At 37.7% G+C, this 24,132-nt stretch overlaps 1 protein-coding gene across 2 annotated transcripts in view; it reads right to left on the bottom strand.

Annotated features, from left to right (window-relative positions):
- Positions 1-24,132, bottom strand: part of LOC127974991 (ubiquitin carboxyl-terminal hydrolase 45) — a 35,812-nt gene that overhangs the window by 7,453 nt on the left and 4,227 nt on the right. Inside the window, exons 6-15 of one of the 2 annotated variants that reach the window (XM_052578667.1) lie at positions 12,927-13,075; positions 12,207-12,302; positions 11,952-12,082; positions 5,963-6,050; positions 3,322-3,403; positions 3,004-3,095; positions 2,661-2,717; positions 2,405-2,533; positions 1,220-1,874; positions 485-582 (exon numbers count right to left, since the gene is read on the bottom strand). In XM_052578667.1, coding sequence (XP_052434627.1) covers positions 485-582; positions 1,220-1,874; positions 2,405-2,533; positions 2,661-2,717; positions 3,004-3,095; positions 3,322-3,403; positions 5,963-6,050; positions 11,952-12,082; positions 12,207-12,302; positions 12,927-13,075 — 1,577 coding nt within the window. The other variant, XM_052578668.1, reaches the window with a different exon arrangement.

Genomic DNA, 24,132 nt, shown 5'->3' on the forward strand with positions numbered 1-24,132 from the left:
ACTCCCTGAGCAGGGGAAATCCACTGAAGTTTACTTCACCTGGGAACATTGATTCACAGATTTGTTAATGCTATTTAAATTTATGTCTTGCACACTTTTATGCCCTTTGTATGGAGGACTGCAAGGACTGGAATTAAACTTCTATGTGGCCTGTAGTAATGTTGTCTCTGGTATCCTGGTCTGTGAGCGTATATATGCATTCAGGGAGCGTGGGTTTGGATGGCGATTGCAGGGAGGGTGGGACGTTCACTTTCAGTGCCATCAGGCTAAAGTTAGAATTTTCCAAGATCTCCTACTGCACCTTTAATAGGTTTGGAGAACAACAATGGGCACTTAATTAATTAAACTTAAAATTTTATGTCTGATGGTGATAATACATCTAGCAGTTGTGTTAAGGTTACAAACTGTCTAAAATAACACAAAATGTACTGCAACACAAATGACCATAGCAGGTTATAATGTGTGGAGCGCTGAGGATTCACACCTGGTGAAATCGTTTAAGGTGAAGAGTGACAACTGGAGGAAGTGCCGAGATGAGCATCTGTTTACGGGCACTGGTGTACACCTTCTCAGCCTTCTTATCTGAAACATACATAAAACAACTGTCTAATCAACACTTTTGACAGTATTTCTGATTAGCCACAAAAATTGCATTTTATGTTTTTTTATTTAATCTATTCCTACATAAAGATTTAAACCAGTGTTCTGTAATAGCCCCTCCAAAACGTTTCAAGAAATCTGCAAAGCTACTTGTAAAATAGCTATAAAGTGTGGATGCCATCAAAAATAATGCCATAAATAGATTTTATTAATTAACTTCTTTTAACTTAACTAAATTAAATCACTTGGTGTGACCACAGGTAGCTTTGCAGGCAGGTTTCTTGAAATGTCTTGAAGACACTGCCACAGTTCTTCTGGATTGAGTCTGTCTCAGTTTGTTCTGTTTCTTCATGGTATTCCAGACAGACTGATGATGGTGAGATCAGATCTCTGTGTGGAGCACTTGCTGCTGTCAGACTCCTTGTGCAAACAAAAATCTCACTGGATTATTACAATTAATCGCAAAAATAATGTTTGGAAATGTAAACTGATATTTACTACTGACACACTACAACAAAAGATAGAAATAACTGATTTTAAACCATTTTTTGTTGGTGAAAATACTAGTGACCTAAGACTTTTGCACAGTACTGTATATATTTCATGTGTGTATACATACCACTCCTCTTCATCTGTCTTTGCCTTCTCTCAGTACAGTTCTCACACAGCAGTTTGTTGTTGCCCATCAGCAGCTCAACAGAGGTGAACTGATGCAGGCAGGACTGCACGGAGCACTCTTTAGAGCTGGGGGTGTAACTGTGACAGAGGGCTTGGAAGGCCCCTTGATGGTGCTGACGGTCTCTCTCCCGGACCTCGGACGGTTCATCTGGGCTGTGACTGACAGGTAGAGTATCAGTGGAAGTGGGCACCAGGCCTAGCTTGGACACAGCGCTGACAAGCTGCTCTACAGCACCGCCCTGCTGAGGTCTAATGGGGCCTAAGGAAGTGGGGCTCAGGTTTGGTTTTAGACTTGGATTTGGTGCTGTTGAGGCCGAAGTCGTGCCGGTTGAGAGTTTATCTGATGGGCTACTGTGAGTGGACACAGATGGGATTCGTGGTGACCATTCACTCTCGGAGGCCTCGCTGTCCGCATCGTTACTGCTGTCCTGCAGGTTGGAATCCTTCTCGCTGCAGTCTGATTGGCTACCCATTGTATCTGCCTGGCAACTGGCCAGGCCACGCCCAGCCACACAGAGCTCCTCCTCTTGTCGGCTAGAAACCAAATCTGCACCTCTCTCATCTTGAGAAGTGGACGAATGGCGACCCTGCAGCTTCTAAGCACATAATCCAACAAACAAACAAATTAATGTTAAAATCAACGAAGCAAGGAAACACATACACTCCAAAAGTCTGGGGTCAGTAAAGTTTTTTTTTTAAATTAATAAACTTGTAACTTTTTTGTAATTAAAGCTTTTATTCAGCAAGGATGCATTAAATTGATCATAAGTGAAAGCCTTTTATAGATGTAATAAAAGAAACAAGAACAAAAATAGTATCTTTAACACCAAATCAGCACATTAGAATGTTTTCTGATAGATCATGTGACATTGAAAACTGGAGCTCAAAATTCAGATTTCCATCACAGGATTAAATTAAATTTGAAAACACTGTAGTGGTAAACGGTTCTTTATATTTTACAATATATTAGTATTTGCACTATATTTTTGATCAAATAAATGCAGCCTTTTTGAGTATAAAGGGCTTCTTTCAAAAACATTAAGATATCTTAATATTTCAGATCACAAATTCAGAAAGTTCGTGTATAAGAACTATCAATGTCTCTTATAATATTGACTCCACCCACCTGTCCACTCAACCTCCTGCTGTTTCTATTGGCTTGTGAATGGGTAGCTGACGAGTCATCATGAGAGGCCGGTCCATCTTGCTCCCGCCCACTTTTCCCTAGTCTACCAGGGTTTGTAGGCTTAGAGATCTGAGCAAAAAAAGCAGCTCTCAAAAGACATCACTCAACTCAAAACAGTTTAGCACATTTAGTGAATTGACAGATTATCAAATGCAAAAAAATGAAGGAAAAAATATTTTACAAATGTGGGTCTCACCCTTTCCTCTATGATGGGAAGGGAAATGTCAATAAAGGCTTCCTTCACTGTGGAAATCTAGGAGTGAAGCATATAAACACGTTGCACATATTACAATTAGTAATCACTGTATTATTAAATAAATAAATAAATAAATATATAAATTTGTACTACATATTGCATATTGTATACATATTACATTGTATTATAGTAAATTAAATTGATATGTATATGATATGTACTTACCATATTATAACATTTAAAATGTAATAGATTTTTAATTTATTGTAAATAAACGTGAACAATTTTTATCATCTGGCTTTGTATGTGGACATTGTACATTACAAAAAAGAGAAACTCTTACATGTTCACACTCTTCACACATTATGGTGCTGGTCAACTCTCCGACAAAAATCCGATCAACAAAATTCATTTTTACTCCTTCCTTCCCATAAGCTGTAGAACATATAAAATTTGATATACCGGTTATACACAGTATATTAATGTTATATAAAGACACATTCAAATAACACCTAACACAAATAATATATCCTTTTTAAAATGATGTATCCATGTGAATAGTGTCATCGTTTTTTGAATCTTGTGAATACAAGCTGTCACTAGATGGCAATATTGTTCTGTATGATGTGAAACGCAGGTGACGGAAACATAGACTGATCACCCTTCACTTGTCGTTTGGTCTCCTCGTCAGCTGTCTTCTCCGTGGGGTTGTTAAAGGCTTTGAGGATGCCTGCTTTAATGCGCTGTCAATGTAAACACAATGTGATGCCACTTTGTCAGATAATGAAGCTCAAACAGTTGCTGTCACAAAAAGCTCCTTTAATCATGCTCAAAATAATAGAGGCACAGGAAAAGTACCACAGCTTGTATCTTTTAATAATGAAAAGTTAACGTTTCAATTAAATAATAAAAAAAACAAAACAACGTCAACGTTTCCATTATATGTGAAAAATTCCTTGAATTTGACATGTAGAAACAAATCAAATAAGTCACGGCCGTTTTCCCACCTCAGACTTTAAACTCTTCACCCTTGGATGTTTTCTTTTATCTCAGGTTTTTGTTGTGGTAAACAAACTAAAGCAAATGCAAGGCCATGGAAACGTGTACGTGATGAAAAGTAAGTGTGTGCTTCACATATTACACACAGCAGCACATATGCATTGTATATCCCATGTATGTGTGGGCATAAAGAGCTGTGAAGGCGAGTGTCCCTGTGGTCTTAATGAGAGGTGACATGGTCAGTGACTGTGTTGTTGAGAGAGCTGTTAGAAGACACAGTCACAGTATAGCACCAATCAATAGATAATTGGCCGTGGTGGCGATGTCTGTGGGGCTCGACCAGTCTCCCCCATTGTCCCGTCCCCACGCTCGGGACGGGCTATTTAGGTCAAAAGCCTGGTTAATCCCACTCCTTCAGCTACTCAACCCCCCAAACCCCCATCTTTGTCGGACCCTGCTGCATCACACACTAATTAATCACACAAAACCTAAAAAAACTAGTCCACCACACTCTCTTGAGAAGTTGAGCTCACTTAAGCAGCCCATTCTTAACGGTTTTATTCAACAGCTAATTGGTGATAATTCACTGATGTTAATTAGCATATTGTGAGCAGGGATCCTATTGGCTAATCAACATAAATATTGTGGTGTCCATGTTTGGTGACTGGCTTAAGGGTCTCAACTCCGTTGGACACTGCGGGTGAGAGAGGAGGCATTTCGGAGAATGCTTTTATAACCATATGTTTATATTTTTTATAATGTTTTTTGTTCAAAATCTTGTTTGTTTGTATATACTTGTATATTTCACTTCTGCATGTTTATATCTCTAAATCAGTATACAAATTCAAATATAATTCGTTATTTTAGTTAGTCTCTCATGCTCACTATAGCTGCTTTTCTTTAATCAAAAACACAGTCAAAACATTAAAAATTAAGCTGAATTTTAAGCAGTCATTACTCTAGTCTTCAGTGTCACATGATAGTTCAGAAATCATTCTAATATGTTGATATAGTGCTTTAGAAACATTTATTGTTGAAAACTGGTGCACTTTTAATATTTTTGATGAAACTAATTTTTTTAAATTGTTGAATTAATTTGAAATAGAAAACATATATAACACATAACATTATAAATATTATTTTTTTGTCACTTTTTATTAATTTAATGCATCTACGCAGAATAATAATAATAAAAAAAAACTTACTGAACGGTAGCGTATAAATATTTTTTACTTCGTTTCATCTGAAAAACTATGTGTATAAGTACATGCCATCTGTAAATTTACTGAAGTACACAATATTGAGGAACATTTAAACCAGATTGTTTCCTGTTTTCTCCCCCCTCAGCCTCCCCTAAGTGTGGAGGCAGGGAGGGAGGGAGGGAGGGAGATGGGGACGGTCCTCCATCACAAAGCCTCAACAAGCAGCTGACTGTTTCCCAGGATGCACAATGAGGCCAGTCGCGCCACTTGCAAGGTTCCTAAGTGGCACAACTGTCCGCATTCACAAGTCTGAATGGGCCTGGCTGGCCCTGGGGCTCATCGCCTGATGCTGCACCCGCTTTCTTAGGGCAGTTAGAGCCACTGGTGGGGTTGTGTGGGTCTTGGCCCCTAGCACGTCCACATTAAGAGACCCACAAGAAGACAAGAACCACTCTATCAAACTACTATGCATCTGCCCAAAAGAGGTCATCGTCCCACCGTCAGTTTGCAAATGTAGCCCTTTGCAGTGACTGGTATAGTTTATATATGCAGCGAGAAGGACTGAGGGCCTAATGCTGAGAACAAGACCCCCTGTAGACCTGGTAATAAACACCCGTTTTTGGCCACTCCAGTGGAGACAGGACAATGCAAACACATAAGCAGGGAGTAAAACTCTACCACCCTATACCTGCAGTGTACATGCTCATTCTTTAAAAAAAGAGAAAAAAACAGGGACCGCAAACTCATCCATTTAGATCAGCTTTAAAAATCCTAAACGGAGCAATATTTTTATATAGATATTGTATAGCTTTTAAACTTTCTATTAATAATTAAATTATTATTATATTAATTATAATTATATTACTACTTATTTTATTATTTATAATCTGAGTATGGCCTTAAAAGCAATTTATTTATTTTTTTACATCCCCCTTAAAATTCAATCACAAGTGGTTAAAGAAGATGCACATTACATTAAGTCTACGTGATGATCTCGATTTGACTGTATTACTAAGACGGATCCCAGGTGAAAAAAGGGCCAAAAGTTACTCTTTAAATAGAAAAAAACTAAATAAATAAAGAAACAAATCATGCACTCACCTTTGTCTCCTCCACTCTCATGGAGTCCAGGAGGTAATGCAGCAATTCCTGACTGTCCTGTTGCTGGTAACCCTTAAAGCGCGGGGCCCTGAACAAAGAATGAGAATTCCTGTCACACAAACACATTGGCACAAGTGTAAATACATCCAAAGGGACAAAAGGAGCCAAAGCCACGCAAACACCAATTAGCCACACACAAAAAGCAATCAGCAGCATATAGACGAGTAAAGACGAGAGAAGAATGGACATAATCTTCTCTCAAGGCCTTTTCTCTGATGCTGCATGAGGTGATTCTCGCCGTCTCTCGGGAGGTTTCAGGATCTTAGAGGCAGCTATTATTTTTCCCTGACAACTTTCATTCACTTTTCATTTCATCATTCAACCAGCTGAGGTCGGTCACACACACGCAGCCACACATACGCTTTCACACACAAACAGATATATAAAGATAGTCTGACCTTTCACCAATTCTCTCAATTCTACTGAATTATAAACCCACGATTGGAATTTATTTCTCTAAGATATCAAAGAACCGAGAAATTTAATTAATCTAAAAATTGAGCCTTTAAGAATTCATTTTCCGGATTTTAATATGTGAAGAACCACCTCACATGACAAAGTCCTTTTACAGTGATTATATACCAGCTTTGCTCACTGCTGATGTGTAATTTAGTTTGATTCTCCCAGGCTGGCGAGTTTACGCTATTAAGATGTAATTGTTCTGTAATGGAGACTTTAAAATGGACAAAATGTTCTCAGTAAAATTAAGCCAAGAAAAGCTTAGGGTTATAAATAAAAAGTGCGTGCAAAATGTAAATACTCAATAATAAAACCATTAAAAGTAATCCCAGAAAAATGTGTGTGTGGTATTTATGCACTTTCCAAAAAAAATTGCATTTACAGTATATTCCAGTTCAATTAATATTTTTTTTTTTTTTTTACAAGATATTCTTGTTTATTAAAACCAACCTCAGCAATTTAGGGCTTTTATGATTATAACCATCACTTACGTTGACCTAAAATTCACTACATCCCTATGCACTTGTCATATCTTGATGTAGTTCAAACACATTTAATGCCACATGCCCAAAAGTACTGAAATTACAGACCAGACCATCCTAATACTCCAGACTGGAAGAAGCTGGCACTGTGGAGATATGTTTGTCCTTCCTCCCAGCTAACCCTGTGGTAAATCTAGTGGAAAAACATGTTGGGCGTTTAGGAAACAACCCCTTAGATTCTCTGCTGGATAACCCAGGCCAGATGTGGGCCAGCTGTGGGCAACATATGGATGTTTGAAGCCGGCCCTGCATCAACCTGTTGTGCATTGAGACTGGATAGCTGGTCAAGATTATGGGAAGACCATTTGGCCTGGTGATGAACTCAAGGGTAAAGGGGCAAGTCAAGGTGTTGGGTTGGGATGCCTGAGGCTGTCCAGATGCTCATCAATGATTTTGCTATTACCTGCTAAGCTAGCAAGCACTGTGTTTGTGAGGGCAGGCTGGGTGAATGAATGTACTGGCAGGACGGATGGTCAGGCAGTCTGGAACGCCTCTACCGTGGGCTGATGAGTTTTGACGTTCTGCGCAGCTCTGTGTGACCGGAGTGCGTTTAAGAATGTCCAGCCACCTGCTTCTAACACAGGTCATGAGCAGGAGGTCTGGAGAGATGGCTTCCCTCCCCTTTCTCTGTTTCTCACTGCTTCTTTTCTTCTCAAAACTACTGTTCTGTAGCAGCATGCATGATGAACGTCCAGCCTGAAAATACCACAGTTACCTATAGTGGAGTCTAAAAGTTTGAGACCAATTTAAAATTTATAAAACCTGGAGTTTCAGTTTAGTTTTAAGTAAAATAATAATAGATTAAATTGATAAATTATAAATATACATGTATATATAAAAGTCTGGGGTCAGTAGGATGCATTAATAATAATGAAGAAATTTTTATTTATTAAATAAATGCAGTCTTCTAAACAATCTATTCATCAAATAAACCTGAAAATAATATTATAGTTGCCACAAAAATATTAAGCAGCACAACAAATCAGCAAACTACAATAATTTCTGAAGGATCATAAAAAACTAAAGCCTGGAGTAATGGCTGCTGACAGTTATGCTTTGCCAACAGGGCATAAAATCCATTTTTAAAAACGTTAAAATATATTTTAATTATATAAATATTTGCATACTGCAATAATATTAGTTGTTTTTTTTTTTAATACATAAATGCAGCTTTGGTAAGCCCAAAAGACACTTTCTTGGGTTTTCAAACTTTTTTGTTTTCATTCATACTGTTATGGTGTTATTTGCAATAACAGAATTTGAACCCCACTGTGTCTATAGTAGATATTGACTAAATATATATATTTTTTATGAGTGATCATTTTTTTATGTTTCAGTGTCTCTCTAGATATCCACATCTGTCAATGTCAAACTCAAACTAGCTCTTTGGTAAGAGGTTCAAACAGTAAGTGGATCAGGCTGGTAACAAGCACAGCGAGCTGCAGAAGGACAGGAACAGAGTGAAAGTGTTCTGGAGGGAAGCTGACGGGTGAGACGGGCTCCAGTGGGAGAGGTGGGAGAGACTGAGAATGTTCTGGAAGCTCATTCCACTGGAAGAGAAGGCTTAAGGAGCCTGTAGCGGTGCACCCAATATGGCCCTGCCACAGACGGACAGCTGTAACCACTAACACAATTAACAGCGGATGAGTTATTACCAGACGCCAGGCAGCTCCATCACAATGCTGCAACGCACACATGCACACACAAGCATACTACTATCAGTCAAATATAAAACACTCCCAAACATGCATCTTATGCCAAGCACAAAACATACAGATCTCTGAGACAAAAACATACACACAGATTCATCCCATAGCTAAGCACTCACAAAATCTGGTAATTAAACATTTCATCAATCATCTCAAACATCAGTAGAATCAGGGATCAATAAAAATGAAACAAATGATCATAAATTAAATAACACATTTATCTATTAAATGAATTTAGAACATGGCTCTCCTAAACACCTGATTCCAAATGGTCAATTCCGATAATCTACAGACAAATATTTTAGTATAATGACCTTACAATAAACTGTAACTGATTATTGCACCAGGTAACAAATGTCCAAATAGATGTGCTTGCCTGCAGTGATAGATAATATAATATCTATCTATTAAATTGTTTCAGTGGTATCCTTTTGACTTCAAAATACCTAAACTGTCCACAACAATATTTGATGGTTCCCTCAGTTTTTTAAATTACAGAAGCTAGTTGTGTGTGTGTGTGTGTGTGTATGTACAGTAAGTATATATATATTATATAAATTCCAGAATGTTCCACTCTTTTTAACCAAAATGACATTTGTCTGTTTGTAAGAGGAAAGTTTTGTTTTACATGATCAAATATTGCCATGGCATAACTAGACAAATATATATTCTCTATAAAAATTGTGTATGACATTTTAAGATTTAATTTACTTGAATTAAAAAGATATAGATAACACACTTTTAAAATTAGACTACTTCAAGGTTTTCTAAGGCTTTCTAAGAACTTGGTTCTTCCAAGTACGTGGTAAAATTTTAGATGTTTATGTTTGCGTTTTAGTTGCTTATTTTACAGTTTCTTACGATCGCCTTCACAATGCTTTTAACTACTTTCCTAAACTCTTAACACAGTTAGAACAACATCCGTCTGTGTGGACTCCTGTATGAATGTGAGATTTTAAATGTGAGATTTTACAAGATCTGATTCTTCAGTACCTCCAGGATGCAAGGGATGCTGCATCGCATGCCAAAACATTACAGCTGAATAATACCAGGAAGGATAAGGCATACCAAAAGAATCTTCCCAAGATGCCTTGCCAGAGAAGATATCAGTTGTGACTGCTCTCTCAAACGCAGAAGACCAGGCAGATTAGATTACATTTATTTATTATTCTTCTGTGGCTTTTTCTGTTTGTATATTTTGTATCTTCACATAATAAATGACAGCTATATTGTTCTTTTTTTTTTCTTGCATTCTTTTAAGTTTTTTTTCTAATGTCCTGTTGTAAGTAAAGCATTTAATGCAGCAATTATGTCTCTAAACTACAACTAAACAGCAAAATCAGGTCAATTATTTTTCCTCCAAAAAGAAGCAACATTCTGAGAAAGTACAACCTGTAACTGGCTCAGTTTTGAATACCATAAAGTGATTAGTAAAGAGGGAGAAAACTGATGAGATATGAGAACCAAAATAGCAGACAGTGTAACCAGAGCTTATTATTTTACATTGCCAACTCGAGCAACCAGAACATCTCTGAAAGTGCTGTACCTGAAAGTGCTGAACCTGTGAACATGTGCTTGAATCTCTGTACTAACAAACCTGAAATAAGTCTCATTCCACCTAAATGTGAAGTATGCAAGGGGTCTGAGACATAATTATAACACAATTAAAATGTTGTTACAGAAAGCGGAAGATAGAGACATCTGGGCTCAGGGTCAGTGTGCGTGTTTACAGGCTGGGACCCTCACTAGCACCATGACTGCTCTCTGGACCGCTGCTGGCGCTGGTGCTGCTCAGATCTGTCCAGCTGGCAGCGTGACCTGGCCCTCAATCAACCATGCCAATAGCACTCAGCTGTGTAGCACACACAAACACACACAGGCTACTTGTTCTTCACCCATTTTATGGTTGGTGTTCATCCCACCTTCGAAAACACTTTCCTTTAAAGCGTGATGTCTCAAAAGATGCCATTCTGCCACATTGTCCAACATAGCAAATGTACAAGATGGTGTTCAAGATGGCGCAGGAGTTCAAGTACCTCATCCGACCAACAGCTGTGACCAGTAGTTTGCCAGTCAACAAACACATTAAACAAACAGGATCTTTCCTGTCAAGGACATACTGGATCGCACAAGCGCACACACATAAACTGTGCAGCACAGAAGGCCTTCACTTGACCCTACGAGCTGCCGCTCTGGAGTGCTCAAAGTGTGCCCATGTGGGTCCACCACAGATGTATCTGAGGTAGAGAAATTCTATGTGTTTAAAGGGGTCATGGCATGCTCCTTAACATTTCTTTTTTCATTTAGAACCCTCATTCTGAAACTCTCTTTAACTACCTGCTTTTAAGTGGTGGGTACTTTAAGGTTTGCCAGTAATCGGTCACTGTTATGATTGGCTAACATCATTGCATAGGAAACATTATCAATGCTAGGGTGACCACAAGTCCTCTTTTCCCCGGACATGTCCTCTTTTTGGACCTAAAAATGCGCCAGGCCGGGATTTCTAAATCACCCATAATATCCGGGATTTCGCTTTTGCTTTCTACCGTCGCCATTTATTACAGGTCCCAAACTTTTGAACGTTAATGTGTAGGACACATAAAAGACATCAGACAGATTTGGAAAAAGAGAAAGTGAAGAAAGTGTCCTTTTTCAACATATTTCTATCTATTAACTTTATCAAAAATCAAAAGTATTCATATTTATTTTTTATGGGAAGTGTTTACTTTTTTCAAAGCACTTTACATGTTTTATGCATTCATAATGGCTGATGTGTAAATGTGCAAATGATGTGCAAATACATATACTCAAATGGATTGGTGCGCTTAAGGCTGAGACGATGCCAGGTGAGCAGAATGCACATGTACACATATGCAAACCCACAGGTCTGATAAAGGCACAGTAGCGGAGTTAAATATCACAGAAGCACCAGAGAGACACCCAACTGCCTGGCAGGCTCCTGACTGAGCCACCCAACCATTCAACATGATAAAACAAGGTTTAAACAACAGTCAGTGAACTGTTCAGCCTGTGCGCAGCTTTAAAAAAAAAATCAACCCTGAGAGCAGAGATCCAACCAGCCATTTGGGTTTAAAAGAGAGGCTTGAAACCGCTTGGCGCTCAGTGCCAATCAATAAGATAAGTTTAGATTTGCTGTTGCACAGAGCTTTCAGAGACTTTCATAGTGTATAATTACAAATGACGACAGTGTAAACATACTTCTGACACAGCTGGTTGAAAAGGATCTTGGGGGAGACAGGCCCTTTCCCAGGCTCCTTAATGCTTTGGAGGAACAGGAACATGGCTGAGGTGAGGGGTTCTGGGCTGGGCAACGTCACTGTAAGTGGCACCTGTAAGAAAGCATAGCACTCATATCATATCAAACACAGAGCAGTGAGGCGTTCTGCATATTTTAATATGAGTGAGATTATGACAGAGCTGGGACTAGTCCAGTCCATGATAGCTGGAACCTACCAACTTAGTCTCAGCAGGGGGGCAGATCTTAATCTTATGTCCCTTTTCCTTGACGTCTTGAATTAGGTCATTCAGCATGTGGGTCTGGGACAGATTCTAAACCAAAACACACAAACAGCTTTTACAATTTCTCAGTTTTTTATTTTTATTCAAAGATGAGTTTCCACAAAAATATTAACCAGCACAAGTGTTTTCATCACTGATAATAAGAACAGTTTCTTGAGCACCAAACTACCATATTAGATTGATTTCTGAATGATCATGTGACACTGAATACTGAAAGAATTGCATTTTTAAATATATAAAAAAAATATAAAAACAGTAATTTTAAATTGTAATAATATTTCACATTATTACTGTTTTCTTGACTAAATAAATGCAGACTTAGTGAGCATAAGAGACTTCTTTAAAAAATGCAAACACGCACACATACATATAGTTTTATTTGTTAATTTAATTTCGCTTCATTTGTAAAATTATCTGAAGTGATCTTATTGAAATTACTTATTTAAGTTTGTCCCTCTGAAAAAAGCAAGAATAGGGTGTTTTCTCAAGGCCACAAGGGTGAAGGTGCAGTTTTAGTGACTCTTCCACATAATATATTTAAATTAATTTCTGGTAACAGCCCGGATCATAAACCAGCTGGCTTCCCCAAAACACACAGAACTAACACAAATCAAGAGTCAGGTGAGTGATGTGAGTTCTTGGACAAAATTTTACCTGCATCACAGCATTGAAGAAGCAGGTGTTACCCAGGTTGTTGATGCCCTTGACTGGGATAAGTGTGCTATTCACTGGAGTCTTCCCTCTCTGAGTGTCTACATACTCAGCGGATTCCTCTCGGAACCTGATAAATTTTGAAGTTGTTCCTAAAAGAACAGAACAGAATATAAATGAACAAATCTCTAGTTAGGACATTATATAGTAAAGCATCTACATTTAAAACCTTCCAGCACAATAATAAAGAAAGAAAAAAAGTTGAGAGCTTGACTTAAAACTTTAATTTAATTAAATGAAAACAGTTCTTCTGTTATGTGTAGATCTAGACTGGACCTGGTCCCAGTGTGCGCCTGATTTTCTGCAGGAGAAATGGGTTAACATGCTGGGTAGCAGCTGGGAGAGGCTGCAGATGACAGCTGGATAAGACTACACTGGTTAGGGAGCAGGGAACAAGCCCAGCTGCTCCCCGCTACTGCCATGACTCTGCGGGAGATTCTTGGCCCAGGCGGCTAAACACAAGGCCCGCCGAGAGAGAAAGAGACAGTTTTTCTGCACAAAAAAGCAAAACTCCAGAGAAATGACGGGTGCACTGACTTCAACACTCAGGAGACATGAAAGCAACCTGCATGATAATTCAAAGCGAGCAGTCGGTCCTGTAAATAGCTCTTAGCCCCTCACGAAAGAGCGCCTGTGGTTTTCAACAATACAGATACAATTATAATGCCATTTATTTTAACAATTTCTAACAGTTACTGCTTCTTTGTGAAATAATTTATTCAACAAATGATTAAAACACTTAAAATTTCTGAAGAAAAAAAAAGACTATTACACACATACTTTAATGAATGTCACAAATTGCAATAAATTAACTGAATATCAACTTAAGCATTTAATCAGTATTTTTATTCTCTGTATTGTACAGTCTTTCATCATCCAATAAATATACATTTTATATTGTACAATGTGTATTTAAATTCTAAATAGCTTTGAGAATTGGATGATAGTCATTTAAAGGAAGTCTCAATTTTGTTACATAAATCTGACAGAAAGTAGTGCGTAAAAAGTAGATATCCTGTACACAATGACATACAGAATACAAGGCCAAAAAAAGCCATGAAACAATAAACTTTCAGAATATAATCGTATTTATTAAAAAATAATAAATCCCATTTAATTTTTTTATTTTATTTTATTTGCTAGCTCGAAGAGAGAAAACAAACCAGTGCCAAGGCCAGAAATCTCCAAATGAATGGAATTGGTTGAAATAGGCTGGATGAATATTTTGCATGAATATTTTTATTAACAAATATTATGAAGCAGCCATTAACTTAGCCTTCACGAGACATTATCTTTTATATGCATAAACCAACTATGCACGTTCCACTGGAAAAAAATAAATAAAAAACCGCTGCAACTCAATGAATAATAATGTGGACTACATATACACAACAGAAGCTTACCTGCAATTTTTGAATGCAAGATATTTTTTAAAGTTTTAATCGGTGGAGCAGTTGTCAAACTGGGTGGTGGCCTTTAGCAACAAAGCATTGGACAAGCCTTAACAAAACACTGAATCCATGAATGGCTCTTGACCCTTCTTTTTGATTTTTATACTCACTGGCACCATTTGTGAAGGAGAGCACAAGTGTTCTGTCAAATTAAGCATTAATGAACAGCTACAAGCACCCAAGGCACTAAGAATGAGAGAAAGTCAGCATGCTGCTGCTTGCATCTACTAAATATTGTTATTTATACTCTTCTGTAGTACTTTTATGCATAAGAGCACAAAACCAAATGTACCTTTTTATGAATATTAAGTAAATAAGCAGCCATATGTTCCATCAAAATTCTAAATATATTTTAAAAATGTACTAATAAACAAAATGCCAAAATTGGTTTCAGCACTGCAACTTAAAGGATTTTAAAAACTTAGACAAACGTAAAATGATATCAATAAGTTCTAATAACTTATTTGGGTTTAAATGTTGTTTTGCCATTACTGATACAATTATATTTGCTAGAGACACAAGTGTACCGTATTCATGTAATGTGCTCTAAATAGCTTCAAAATGATCTGAAGTAATTCATATCATATAGATGAGTGCAGGTTTTGTACTATCTACAGCTTGTTTTGCCCTCAAGTGGAATAATATGCCTCATTCTTGTGTCCCAATTGGTTTATTCTTGCATGAATGATTTCTGTTTAGAAAGTGGATAAAATTAGTTGTTACATGCCTTAGTGTGCATTGATTTCTCCCATACGGTACCTCCTGTTGGAAATATCCACAAAGAGGACAACATACATTGACGAGCTGTAAACAACTTGGAACATGATGCCTTGGAGGTCATCTTTTAGACAAACTACACAAAACCAAAGCACTTGCATATGAAGGTCCCTTTACAACTATTCCAAACTATTATGAAAAAAGGCACTTTAAAATGTACAATAATAGACATGTCAAGCTGTTGAATGCTTGTGGAGATGGGGGACATTTCTGCATGTCAGCCTTTGATGAATCTCTGCTGGACAATACCAGGCTTCTTCATAAACACACCTAAGCTGACACATACAGTGGGGGAAATACTTATGTGATCCCACAGATTAGTTGGAGTCCTGCCAGAGATGTGTGCAAACCTGGTGACCAACTACAAAAAACAATGTCTTGCCTGTGCTAACCAACAAGGATTTCTGCACCAATTTTGCTTGGGAATCAAATACTTATTTCACTCACTGAATTGCAAATCAATTTCTAACCACTACATGATGTGCTGGATTTTTTTAATTTAAATTCTCTCTCAATACGTTAAAATAATCTTACCATAAAAATAACAGATCCTTTATTTCTTTTTAAGTGGGCAAACTTACAAAATCAGCAGGGGATCAAATAAATATTTTCCCCAATGCAGATTTATCTTAATGACTTCAAGGCCGCAATATAATCTCTTAAATTCAGACAATAATCAAGGCAAATGGATGGGTGGAAAAAGTAATATCATAAATCGGGAAAGCAACTAAAATGTCTTGAGTTAACTTTCAGGTTAAAATGACATTACAGCCCCAGGACCACCTTATTTAGCTCCCCTTCTGAACCCATATTGTCATACCGCCACATCTGAGGAAAAGCCCAAGGTCAATCCATGTTCTCCAATTCAGGACGTAAATTGGATTTCCTTTGTGCAACAATGCTCTCTGGAGCTGCCCGAATTTTATGCAGATCCAAACACACTTATTGCAAACTGGCCCAGAATTAAGCCTTGTTCAGAAAAAAAAAATCCATTAAAATCTGAAGTAGGCAGCTTCTGTGCCCTTACGATTTTCTCACAGGGGTTAATCAGGCATCAAAACAATAGAGAGGAGTGCTGCTATTCCTAAGTGGGGCCAAAAGCATCTGGAGCACTACAAGGAAACATCTGGAAGTTTGTCTGTGTCCATACAGTCATTCGGGAGGGAGCCCATATGTCCAGGAACACTGAGGTGCAAACAAGTGTGGACAAGAGGGACGCACAGCTCATACAATGAGCAAATAGGATAATGAGTGAGTGTGATGGCAATAAGGTACATTTGCATCTTGTCAGTCCCATTTTTTGAATGGACCAGGAGAATAAATGTGCGATGTGGGAATGCCTATGGAGTTACATCGCATCTGGGCCCACTGATCAAGGTAAACAATGTTCAGAGAGCCATCTGCCAGGATGGCAACGAAGGAGATACATAGAGGGGACTTGGGTGGGTGGGTGGGGGGGTGCCCTGAACAAGCATATGGAAAAACAGATTTTTCCTCTCCCTGCAGCAGTTAGCAAAGGCAAATGTCAGCATGCACCACAGCCACGCTTGACTGTCCTGCACTCGGCACCACCACCTGGCTCTCCTTGCTCAGCCACCGAATATGGGCAGGAGCGACACTGTGGAGCATGTCCCCGGGGCAGCCTAAACTATCAGCACTATCCCACTACTCCCCACCCAGCTCTCTATAAAACGCACAAGCGCCAAACAGGGTTTCTGCAGAATTTTTAAGCTCAAATTTAAGACTTTTAAGACCTTTTTTAAGACCTGAACATATAAAATTAATACTATATGCGTGGGGTAGGGTAATGTCTATAGTACCATATAAGCTCTGAACCCCCTCCCCTCTTATATACAGTGAGGAAAATTGTTGTAGCCAAGGCAAGCTCACTGATGCTATCAAGTATACTGCTGTTTGCTAAATTCTTGGATTTGCATTGTCGCGGACATCAACATCCCGAAGTCCGAACTACCGAGGATGCAAGTCCAAAATTTGCGTACTTTGTATTGACAAACGTGGCAGACCTAAGTCACCAGACTATTTGCATAATCTTCACGGTACTTTAGACTGCTGTGGAAACGCAGAAAGCAACAGGTCTGGGGGGGGGGGGGGGGGAGTTCCTGGTACAATTGTTCAGGGTAATTTTGGTGGAAATGCGGCAAAACTCTGACCTGCACCAGGTACTTTGTGCAGCATTGGTCTGCTTACAACCTCATTCAACTACCTCTTCAGTCAGTTTAAATAAAGAATTGCTCTCTGAGCTTTTTGTCACTTTAAATCAGTCTGAATAAGCTCTTTTGCACTTTTGTTTACTTCACTGGTTTGCACTCTCTGGCATGTGTCTTGTGCTGCTTTATTTAACTGTATTTTATTTATTTTTACATGCCCTTATGCTCTACTGTTAGTGTTATATGTATGAAAATAATGCAATTTCAATTCTCTGCATGTATGTGCTGTACATGTGGAAGAATTGACAAAGCAAACTAGATAAGGTACTTTTAAAATACCATAAAATTACTGTAAAAAGCATAACTTACAGTTCAGATACAAGTTTTCACAAAAACAAAGTTTTATAAACTTATAGACTTTAGATATTGGCCATTCAGGAACAAAACAGCGTCAAGTAGCCCAGAGACGTAAAACAAAGGCTGTGTTGGAAATTATTTATTTATTTATTTTTATTTTCTTTTGAGAAATAGAGCAAAACCAGGATATATGGTGTCTAAAACGTAATCTCTTAATATTAACTACTTGTTTATTCAATTGTTGTATAAAATCAATATCACATTTGTAATCATGCTTGCTTTGGAGGAAAGAAACTGCACTCTTCATGTGATATTAACTATATGAAATTATGTAAATATGAATTTTCTGCCCCCTATCTTAAATTATGTGATAAATATAAATGCATTTTAATAGACTGATTAATGCATGCAAAGAAAGAAGGCACTCTAAATGCACGAACACACACTAGTCTAACCTACTAAACTTCATCACTTAATATATGCGTGCACTCTGTAGGTGTGTTTTGTGTTTGCTTTTCGCGATATACTCATATCTCCCATCATTTAAACTACAATCACGATATATCGCAGACCATACATATTGCACACCCCTATGTTTAGATTTTTATAATGCATTGTCTTATCGATCCACCGGTTCACATTTAAAGCCTGCGTGTTTGAAGGGTAAGTACATGGGTCGATTTTTCGCATTGTTCTGAACTCTGAACAAAACAACCATTGTATTGAAAATACTCATTCATTCTCTGCCAGCAGGTGGAGCGTTTGGTAGAAATATAACTTTCCCCGATAACAGCAGAACACAAGGCAGCAGCACTGAACTTGGAATGTGAAGCGCTCATGTTTATTCAATGAAATCATAAAGTTAGTCTTCTGAAGTTTAATCATAACATTCAGCCATAATCGCAATTTTGGTCTTTCCGTCCCCAAATTTATGACCTCTTGAAATCATAAATAAGACTTTCTTCTACAATTTAAGACTTTTTTAGGCCTTTTATTTGATAAACTAAATTTAAGACACCACAGAAACCCTGACCAAAGTAAATGTGGTTTCATGGTTTTAAAAGGAAGATCTTTCATAAGCACTGTGAAACACTTTTTTTCCACCCTAAACCAGAAAGAACGTATTGTGAAACACAATATTGAGCAGAATGTCTAAGCTGCTCTTCTTTATACAATAGAAGCAAACAGTGACCACAGTTGGGCCACGTCACTGCTCACATGCATTGTATACCTTCAAAAAAGTAAGGAGGCCCCAACCACTGATCTATAATAGAGAATATTAAATAATGAAAATAAATAAATAAGCCGCTTTATATCATATAAGAAGCTTGGAAATTGTGCTTAATATCATACATTTATTAGTGCAAGAAAGCAAGCTTAAAATGACATGAGGGTGGGTAAATAACCACATAGACAACCAACTGACAGAAGAAATTATTTATAACTTGCTTCATATACATAACTCCAAAGGTTATAAAAGTACCACTACTATTCATTGATGCTTGAGGAAAAGCATTGAAACAAGTGTTACAAAACTAAAAAGTGTTTGATGCGTTGCAGTGAAGAACTTGCCAAGAAGAGTCAAGCACAGACTTCCAGAAGTGAATGCACTGAACATGTACACTATTGAAAATCGTCCCTTTTTCCTCATTAAGTGAAGGACAGCTCTCCTCAGGCTGAAGACAGCAAGCAGTCATGAGGAAGGCCGAGCAACACCAAATGTCTTATTAATTTGTTAATTTGTTGTGGCCATGGGGCATGAAAACCGTGTTTCATTGCCATCTGAGGCCAAGGGTATCCAACGTCTTGATTCTTTCATGCACACATACACACACACACACACACACATATATAAATGTGCTGTTCACGTTGGCCCTGAATTGACCTAAATAGAAGAGCATTCTTCCACCCTAGGCTAATAATCCTTAGTAATCAACAAGACTTAGCCGTAAAACCCTCAACATCGGCAGACTAAATGTAAAACAAGGTTTAAAAACCATAAAAGTGCACAACAAATAAAGGTTAATGAGTTCCAATGAATACAATCAACATTAAAAGTTACAAAAAAAAAAACTGAACCAGTAAAGAAATATAATTTAGGAGACATTTAGTAGACTTGAAAATAGGGATGCGCTGGAATTAAAATTCTATTTTGAATTTCAAATATTTTGAAAATAAATTTACAAATTAACATTTTTAAATGTGAAAACGTTTAAATGCTACAGGTGAAGTTACCTTAAGTAAGCATTCAATCAAAGAAAAAGGAATCTAAATGTTAAAATATGGATAACAAACATGCACAATTTCATATGGAAAAAAATATATATATGTGCATCCCTACTTCGAAATGTTACTTTGTTAAAGGGATAGTTGTTCACCAAAGTTTTTTAATTCTGTCATTACTCACTCACCTTCATTTCATTCCAAACCTGTAAGACCTCTGTTCATCTTCAGAACACAAATTAAGATATTTTTGCTGAATTCAGAGAGCTTTCCGGATCCAAACACGATCAAGGCTCAGAAACGTAGCACGGACATGGTTAAAATTTTCCATGTGACATCATTAGTTCAAGCATAATTTTACAAAGCTACGAGAAAACTTTGTGTGCACAAAGAAAACAAAAATAATGACTAATCAACAATTTCCATCTCCTCCGTGTCACCCAATAGCGCCATTTTGGAGAATATCACAAATGTAAACAATTCATGCTGTTCTGTGTCAGCATCATTGTACAAGGATACATTGTTTAAGCTTTGATCTGAAGGTAAATAAAGTATCCGCGTACATGCGTTGCTCGACGAGTTCGCACTAACATATAATAAGATTAAGCAATTAGTAGCATATTTGGCATGCTGTCGAGAGGGAGGGTTCCGAGCTCGGGAAAGAGCCCAAACCCAGAGAAACATCATTAAAGACTGTGATACTCTGCAAAATGGCACTAGGAATTCATCAAAAATATCTTAATTTGTATTCCGAAGATGAATGAAGGTTTGGAACAACATGAGGTTGAGCAATTAATGATAGAATTTTCATTTTTGGGCTAAATGACTAAATGTAAATGTAACTATGCGCTTAAGTGCTTAGCAGTTTTAGAATGGTTTAGGAACCATAAGGGATTACTAAAGAGACCCAGAGTACAAGGTGCAATTCTACGCTAATTTCAATATCATCCACTTACTCAGGATTTTCATGCAAATCATTTACAACGGTGTTTGGAAAAAGAATACATGAATAAAAACAAGAAATGTAAAAGCAAAATAAGTTTGAACCCTCACCTCATGAAATATGAAATGAGACTGAAAATCAATAAGAGCAAATGAAGATTCAACTGCTGCATGTGCCAGCCTCTGATGCCTATTGAAGCAAAAACATTTTAATTTCCTCAAACAAAGCCTTCCCAGCTGTGTTTCAAGCAAAAGCCTGGCTCTCTGAGGTCAAGTCTCTTTCTACCAAGACTCTGGTACTTGAGCTGAAGGCCTTTTTGGTGAGAGAGCGCAGTTAATAGATTTTCTTTCTTCTCCCTGCTGTTGTTGTGGAAAACTATTATGGATTCTGGAAAATTCTCACTAGGGCTCTTTTGTGCCACGAGTCTATGAGAAAACGCGAACACAACAACAGGCTGTGTCTAAAAAAACCATGGCCTTCAAATTTTGCAGAAATGCAATTTCACCGACTCCTCTATGCCAGCGCCAGTCCATTTCACAGCCACAATGGACGCCCGTTTCTCCCTCATTTAGTCAGCTCGCTAGGAACAATGAGCATGGAAGAATGGCAACAGGTAATTTAAAGAGCTAGGTAAGAAGGATGTGGGCAGGAGGTGGCCCAACTCTGGCCAAATACCACAGACCACCACCAGCTACCTTCTAGTCCTCACCAGTAGAAAGTCACCAAGTGTGCAACGTTTTTTCCCTTTTCTGTCTTCGTATCTATTGGCTCGGGGAGACTCTCGGGCTTGATCAGATCAGAGATTATAAACAATTATCATCCAGTGAACACCAAGCTCTTTGAATATGTTCAAAATCATCCTGCGAAGATGATTGAGTCTGTTTGACTCTGTCTGGAGTGGACTGGTTTTCCACTAAAATAAATAATAAAAAGTTATTTCCCAAGCGTAGTTGTGAAATAATCACAACTGAGTTTTGTGTTCTTATGTTTTTAGTAAATGTGATTACAACTGCTACCTCAAAAGCAAAAGGTTCTTCTCACAACATCCACCAACTTTTAAAGGGTTAGTGCACCCAAAAATGAAAATTAGCTTTTGTTTTATGCAACTCAAGACATGCTAGGTTTATATGACTTTCTTCTTTCAAACGAATTCAGTCGGAGTTATATTAAAAATGATAGAGTCTGGAATAGCCAGAACAATTGTTTATAAAACTCAGACTGGATTCGTCTGAAAGAAGAAAGTCACATACACCCAGGATGTCTCGAGTTTGAGTAAAACACAGTCAAATTTTTTAATTTGGGTGACCTAACCCTTTAACAGCAGAGGATGCAAGCTGGAAACAAGCTGCTCCTCCTAAAGAAAATGAGACCCACTCCCTGAAGCTCAGAGTGAGAGACGAGGAATCATGGGAGATTTGGCAGGGCGGGGGGAGGAGCCGAGCTCAGGATCAGATCACTACACAGCTGCAGTTGTTCTTCAGGGAATCCGACCGAGGAGCATCGCTCAAGCGCCTAATGCCATTAATGAGCGCAGCCATGCAGCAGTAACGGAATTGGAGCACGCTTCTCCAGCAAGAGCCTAGCTGCTACTGGAATGGCGGTTGACCAGTTATGCTGGGATTAAATGAGCTAAACTTTGCTACACCAGATCATCAGGGCACAGACAGGGACAGAAATGGATTTAATGACTGTTAAGTATCATGCAAGGACAAGGTGGTAGCATATTTCACAGCTATGTGAAATTTTATACATTAGCCTTTGGTGATCACTGAAAAGGGAAATGAGAAGTGTAACAGACACTGTGCTTCGGCATTCACTGTCAAACTAAACTGGAGAAGGTGTCTAAGTTTGCATACCAGAGAATTCAAGCTCACGTTTACGAGGTGAAACTCAAATAAAACGTGACAGACAGATGTAACAGAAAGTAATTAAGATGGTTTTCTCAACTAAACCATATGATCATACTCATGTTATTTTGTATAATTTCAGCTAGGCTTTACAGGATTAATGATATAGGTGAATGAATCTCCTAAGACTTGCAATAACATGTTCAAGTCATACCTCACTCCAATTTCGCAAAACAAAATGTAAATTGTAAAAACAACAAGACAAAAACAAAATATATGAAATTGGATAATTTGACGGTAAATTCGAATTTTCAGTCTTCAGTGTCATATGATTAATGAAAAAATGCAGATTTGGGGCTCAAGAAACATGAACTATTAATAACGTTATGTTTGCTTAATATTTTTGTGAAAAAAAAAAAAAAAACGGTTCTTTGATGAACAAAAAGTTCAAAAGAACAGCTTTTATTTGAAACTGAAATCTTTAACAATTTAACGTGTCCTTGTTGAATAATGAAGTATTGATTCCTTCAAAAACAAATCTTCCAGACCAAAAACGTCTGAACTGTAATGTGCATAGTGACATTATTTTTGTGATACTTCAGCATGTTATCATGTAAACAACGAGTTTAAACGCAACATTTTCTTAAACATGAAAGGAATTTCCTCCTTTCTAATTATGTTTTATTCTTCAGATTTTGGAGTGAAATTTGACCCACAAGACAAATTTACAATTAAAAAAATAAAATAAAATCATACAAAGCATTAGTTGATCATGGATCTCATTATCTTGGAAACAACTTTTCTGAGACTTGACAAGACAAGACAAGTAAGTGGAGAAATAACTGAGAAAATGCTACTCATTCTAAATGTGTAACAGAGTAACTTCCGCATGCATCCAAGGCAGCATTGCTGCTGGACCTCTAGGTGGAGCCGGGGAGCTGCTGTTATGAAAGAAAGCAGTCAGCTAGTAACAAAGGTTCAAAAACTGATTTTCCACATACTGTACATTATTGTTTCTCCTCTATGCCCCGCTTCTATGAAATGCATTGATTTTTTACAAAACTCATCGTTTTCAATGAGAGGGTCATTGTACTTTCTTTCTTGAGCACTTAAATGTCTTTCTTACAATAATTATCATAACATTTATGAGCATTTACTTCAAACAGTAACTGAAACACAGCATGCTGTGAGCCAAGAAGGATTTATGGCATCAGTTGCAAACAGAATTTATTCAATTATGGTTGCTAATGCTGTTTAGAAACATTGTGTAAAAAAAGACAAGATTTTAAATAAAGTACAAGTGGTGTGAAAAGTCAAAAATGAGACAAAATAACCTAGGATTTAATTTACCAAGGAGTTACAATGATCCAAGGTTAACTATTT

The sequence above is a fragment of the Carassius gibelio genome, chromosome B16 (assembly GCF_023724105.1).
Source record: "Carassius gibelio isolate Cgi1373 ecotype wild population from Czech Republic chromosome B16, carGib1.2-hapl.c, whole genome shotgun sequence".
NCBI classification, from domain to species: Eukaryota; Metazoa; Chordata; class Actinopteri; order Cypriniformes; family Cyprinidae; genus Carassius; species Carassius gibelio.